Genomic DNA, 5913 nt, shown 5'->3' with positions numbered 1-5913 from the left:
ATGGGGCCTCTACTTGGGAGGGGAGGGCAGCTGGGGAGTTTCCAGTGATGAGATCTGTAAATTGATGAGATTTCAAGCAGCTTTATGAGCTCTGCTTACCTGGCTTGTTTTGTTTTTTATACAAATAAAAATCATACCACTGATGTCAAGCATACAAAGTGCATGATATCTTTGAGCCTTTGTTCAAATGGTGTTTTTAGGGCAACTGTTTGGGAGCATAATCTGTGGGAAGTCTCTATACCTCATTGTAAACCTTTGTCATTTCCTGCCTTGATTGCAGCACTTTCTCCCCTTCCACCTCTCTGAACCTCTCCTTTACCCACGTCACTCCCTTCCTGTCAGCTGCTAAGGCTACCTTCTGTCTGACCATGGGATAACCCTCTTTTATACCCTCCCCTTGCTCCCCCTTCTCCATCCTGTTAGGATGTCTCATTTCACGAGTCTTTACCACTGCCCCTCCTACTTACCTGCATTTGTTTTTCATTGTGCTGGCTGTTTTCTTGCAGCCAGCACAATGAAAAACATTTACCTTCCTCCCTTCTCCTCTGTTCTGTGAATGGCCCTTACTTTTCCTACCATGCCTTCCTGTGTGCCTGCAACATTTTCCTTGAAAAATCCAAGACCTCCTTCAGATCCCTCAGAGGCTCTGACTTCACTTCATAAACTAGTATGGCTTAGCACCTGGGTTAGCCTAATGTAGCAAAACCCTATCCTCATTACAGTGCCCTCACTTTTTCTGTGCTTGCATATGTATCTGACAGAACATCCCACAGTTCTTTATGCTGCCACGTAGGCCTGTGCGACTAGGGAAGTATTTGATTCGGGTTCGGATACGGCCGATCTGGATGCCAGCAGTTTGATCCAGAGCTCTGAATCAGTTTCCTGCTTCAATTTGGCCGAATCGGCTCTGAAGCTTTGGAGCTGATTTGGAGATTTGGCCATAGGGTATAATGGGGAATCAATGAAATATCTATAACTTTGTTGTTTTTTGTCCAATTCAGATGAAACTTGCAGGGGTGGTAGCCTCTGCTGGCAGCACGAAGCCTGCCAAGTGTCAAGGAGATAGGTGCAGGGGTTTGGGGAAAACTGCACCCCAAATTCTTGAAAGCAAAACTCATGTCACGTGTATGTGTTAAGCTACAGTGGGGTCAAAACTGCAGGGATGCTAGCCCCAGGTGAGGCCACAAATCCTGCCAAGGTTCAAGGGGATAGGTGCAGGGGTTTAGGGGAAACGGCACATTAATCTGTGGACAAGCAAAACTCGTGACATGGGTGACACTGTGTGTGTTAAGGTGCAGCAGGGTGAAAGCTGCAGGCCTGCTAGCCCCTGCTGAGGCCACAAAGCCTACCAGCTTTCAAGGAGATCAGTGCAGGGGGGTTCTGGGGCCCTGCACCCCTAGCTGCTAACAGGCAAAACTTGTGACATGGGTGCTTGTGCAACTGACTATCTGTCTTGGGGCAGTTGATTGTCTGTATTGATTATTTCCTCTCCTTAGTATGTGGTTTTGTAGGTGTCAGTCCTTGCTCATTAACTCATTATCTAGTACCTACTAGCTAGCTACTGTGTATTGAGCTGGTCCCTCAGTGAATCATGATCGATTGATAACACAGTAGCTTAGCAACCAAGCCTGCAGTAGTTTCCCCACCCCGTACCCCAAGACAGACACAGTTGCACGGGCACCCATGTCACGAGTTTTGCTGGTGCAGTTTCCCCCAAACTCCTACACCTATCTCCTTGAAACTTGGCTGGCTTTGTGGCCTCAGCTTGGGCCACCATCCCTGCAGTTTTCACCCTGCTGTGGCTTAACATACACACGTGACATGAGCCTTGCTTTCACAACTTTGGGGTGCAGTTTCCCAGAAACCCCTGCACCTACCACCTTGAAACTGGGTACACATCATGCTCTCAGCAGAAGCTACTATCCCTGCAAGTTTCATTGAATCAGCCACAAGACAGCAAAGTTACAGATATTTCATTGATTCCCCATTATACCCTATGGCCGAATCTCCAAATCTTTTGCGAATCAATTCGGAAAGCCTGAAGCTTCCTGCAATTTGATTCAGATTCTTAGATTTGGCCTCCGAATCTCTCCAAATCCCAATCATGATCTGAAGCTTTGCACAGCCCTACTACCATGCTATAGGATTTCTTTTCCCTGGCAGTCTTGTTAATTGCAGGAAAACTTGTCCGTCCTTTGTGGGGAAACTGTGGGAAGGTAGTAGAAAACTATCAGTACTTCAGTGATTTAGTTTACATCTTCACTACAAAATGATTAGATGCCATCCTGAGTTAAAGAAGAGGGCAGTTTCTAACCCACCCTCTGCACAAGTCAACTATCTTAGATTTAACAAACCTTCACACCTGGCTCATAGCATCTTCTCCATGGGTGGATGGATTGAAAACCAGGTAAAAGCCCAGGTTAACACTGCAATGAAGATATTCCCTAAGACACCTCTTCCCATGATGCCCACAATAAATCAACCAGTATGTTTTTATGCACCCGAGGAAACAATATTGGCCCATTAAAAATAATGTTTAAGGTGTCATATGTTTTTGTGCCTCCCTTTTCAGTAGCCTTCATGTGTGTCTTATAGTCCTAAATTGTAACCACCAATGGGCAGGGTCCCTGTCTATGTTTTTGTTTGGACAACATCTCCCACATTGATCCAAATTGCAGCCCTCAGGTAATACCATAATAATAACAGCTATTTTATAAATATCGTGTCATAGAAATGTAAGACTGAAAGGGACCTCAAGGATTCATCTAGTTCACCTAGGGGGATCAAACCTGCAATCTTGGTGTTATTAGCACTGTGCTCTAACCAACTGTGCTGTAAATAAATACAGGTGACTATGGATGTGCCTCACCTTTCTTTGCCAGTGGTGGTGTACTACTTTAAAGAACAAACAGCCCATGCAACTGTATTTGTAGTAGAAGTATTAAAAGCTGCTGTAATCCAATTGAACTATGTTCCTTTACAAAGGTGCATACTGTAACAGCAGCTGGGGAGATAAAGTTGCTTGTGGAAGCTCCAGAGAACATTAAAAACTTTGAATCCATAAATCAAATTCCCAATTTCCAAGCAGCTAATAGGCTAAATGCAAAATGGGGAAATGTCATCAGAATCCAGAATGTTTACCAAGCAAAGGTTGTTTAAAAAATCGGTGCTAGCCAGGGATATGGTTTGTAATCAGCTTCCTAACCTGATTCAGCCTTCCAATGTCTGAGCAGTTGCCAGCACAGTATTTAGAATGGATTCCCTTGTTATGTCACTGCTAGGTACTGCCCTAGCCTTCCCAACCATCCACTCCTCTGCATGACTGAGCCACAATTGTTGTCAAGTAGAAACTCTCTGCAATATGTACAGTGAGAAATCTCCTTGTTTTTCTGTGCAATGCCTGTGCAATGCCCCATAGTGATTATCTCCATAGACTGTCACAATAATAGAATAGAAAAGCCAAGGTAAGATATATTATAATTAACAATCTCTCCACACTGTCCTCTGTCACTTATGCAGCACCCAACCCACCATCAGTTCGAGAGGAGCTTTGTACTGCCTCCCATGACACTATTACTGTCCACTGGATCTCAGAAGATGAGTTCAGTGTCAGCTCCTATGAGCTCCAGTACACCATCTTCACTGGCCAGGCCAACTTCATAAGTAAGTAGCAGTGTGTTTGCAATGAATGAGGTTTTGTATTGAAGAATTGAAGAGGGGATGTAAACCAGCTTGACAATAAAGGTGTTATCAGCCAAAGTCAGCAGAAGGGTTCAAAGTTTGTCTCTAAGGGTATGGTAAGATTGCTGCACAATGGAGTGTGTGACATCTTTAATCTAATTTGTACAGGTAACAAAAGCAGTGAAGACACAGCGGCTATCTTCTTTGTGGGCTTCACAAGCCTGCCAGGGACTCTGGGTATGAACAGATAATTGCAAAAGTACACTGAAGTATACGCTGAAATGTTTTTCCTGCTGTGCTTACCCCTGCCTGTTTAAATTAAATATACTAATACTGCAATCATACTTTCAATTGTAGTTTAGATGTACCATTCATTATAGCAGCATCACAGTCTGTATCAGCATGAGGAGAGCTTTTGGGGGCTGTTTAACCTTGAAAGTTAGATCCAATTTAAAAACAAATGTTTACAAAACTCAGGTTTAGTACAAATGCTAGCTATGTTCTTTTAATCAGAACCTTGTTGGTTCGTGATTGCCACCTTTCCTTAGAGCATTTGCAACCTTAATGTTGCTACAAAAGCCTGGTACTAGAAAGCTAACAAGAGAAAGTGGCCAATCAATTTTTATTCTCCAAGCTCAGCAAAATTGCAAAAGTAAACAATCAGCATTAACAAGACAAAAGTAAATGAGGTCTGCCTAATGATTTCTATTCAAACTATGGAAGGTAGTATTAATAATACAGATGAACACATTTGCCTTTGGCTAATAGGAAGTTTAACCTCACAGTGTCTCCTTAGATGTTCTTTGCATCCACTTTGTGAATGAGTTTTGTAGTGATACTTGTCTCCTATTTGTTTCAGGGTGTGGGGAAGACAATCCTTTACTTATTCATCCCTCAGGTTGCTGCCTTTGAGCCACAACTCTTTGGTTGAGGAGGGTTGGATGTAGGCTCCAGGCAGACACAGGTGTCTTCCCTGCTTCCTTCAAACTGCACATCATGCCCCTTCCCCTGCACACCATTTCCTCTCATACTGGGAAATAAACTTGGGCACTGAACTGGGGTCCCTCAGAGCCCTGTGCTGGAGTGCCTATACCATAGACAACCTTACTGATTGATTCTGATAATATTTAGCACTCAAACAGGGCTCTCCACAGAGCACTAGACATTCATCAGCACACCACTGTACATGCCCCTGTGACAGTGCCCCATTTCTTACTGGGGGTAGTAGGCACTAAGGTTGCCCCAGGCTGGGCAGGAAATCAGTGGAGGAGCTGGAACTGGAATGTGAGTTGCTGTCTTTGTCAGTGGGGCTCTAGCACCCTCAGACAATCTGTAACACAAAGAGCTTGCCTTGTGTTAGCTACTGATTTAATCAAAACACATCAAAAGCACAGAAGGACCTTTCTCCCTTATTACTTTTTCAAGGCCTTGGGAGACTTGCATGAAGTTGCACAGGATTTTGGTCTCTCCTCCTTTCTTATTTGGGTAGTAAAAACAAATCTTTTTAGTTTAGGGGGCAGGCAGTTAGATTGCCTATGAAAAGCAGGAGTTGGGAGCAAACCATGGGAAAAGGTTTGGTGAGGACACTGAACATCAGGGAAGCAATCTAAATGGTTGAGAAGGGGAGAGGAGCTTTGAAGTGCAGTTTGTCAGTGCGGGGATTTGGGATCCATAACTGAATTGTTTTGTGTTCCACTGAGTATCCAGAATTCTTCAGGTCAGTGTATCAACCACAGCATTAAAGGATCTAATCCCTGTCTCATGATTAGTCATTCTGGGAACAGCCAAGGTGTATATGTGTCGGGCAGCCCATTCACAGAACTCTCTGGGTATAAAACAAATAGCCCTAACCTGGTTTCTCTTCAAGCTTCAGGCTAGTAGTGAAATTTGATTTATCTCCCCTCAATACAATACAGGCAGTCCTCGACGTACAACTTTTCAAGTTACAACGAACGTCACTTACGACGTTTATAAATTGACACCCTGTTTTGACGTTCAGAAGTTCCAACATGGGTTTCGACTTTACGACAGTCAATAAAACTGCGTCCAGCTGGTAAGTCTGTTGTGGTGGAAGAGAAAGGGAAGGGGTGTGGGGTGGGCGGGGGGGAGAAAGCAAGGCCCCTGTGGTGAGGGAGGGACTGGGCCTATGACTACCCAGGCAGGGCCACACAGGCACAGGACTGAGCTGCAGCTCATCAGCGGGGTGCAGGGAGGGAGGGGGCGGCGGCTACC

At 44.5% G+C, this 5913-nt stretch overlaps 1 protein-coding gene across 4 annotated transcripts in view; it reads left to right on the top strand.

Annotated features, from left to right (window-relative positions):
• MID2 (midline 2) overlaps nucleotides 1-5913 on the top strand; it is a 597656-nt gene that overhangs the window by 416351 nt on the left and 175392 nt on the right. For all 4 annotated transcript variants that reach the window (XM_019521168.1, XM_019521167.1, XM_019521164.1 and 1 more), the window contains one exon: nucleotides 3520-3663. In XM_019521168.1, coding sequence (XP_019376713.1) covers nucleotides 3520-3663 — 144 coding nt within the window. The remainder of the gene's footprint in view (nucleotides 1-3519; nucleotides 3664-5913) is intronic.

Source organism: Gavialis gangeticus, unplaced genomic scaffold (genome assembly GCF_001723915.1).
Source record: "Gavialis gangeticus isolate Ggan-Ray unplaced genomic scaffold, GavGan_comp1, whole genome shotgun sequence".
In the NCBI taxonomy this organism is placed as follows: Eukaryota; Metazoa; Chordata; order Crocodylia; family Gavialidae; genus Gavialis; species Gavialis gangeticus.
The sequence above is the reverse complement of the archived record's forward strand: the minus strand, read 5'-3'. Positions and strand labels throughout refer to the sequence as shown.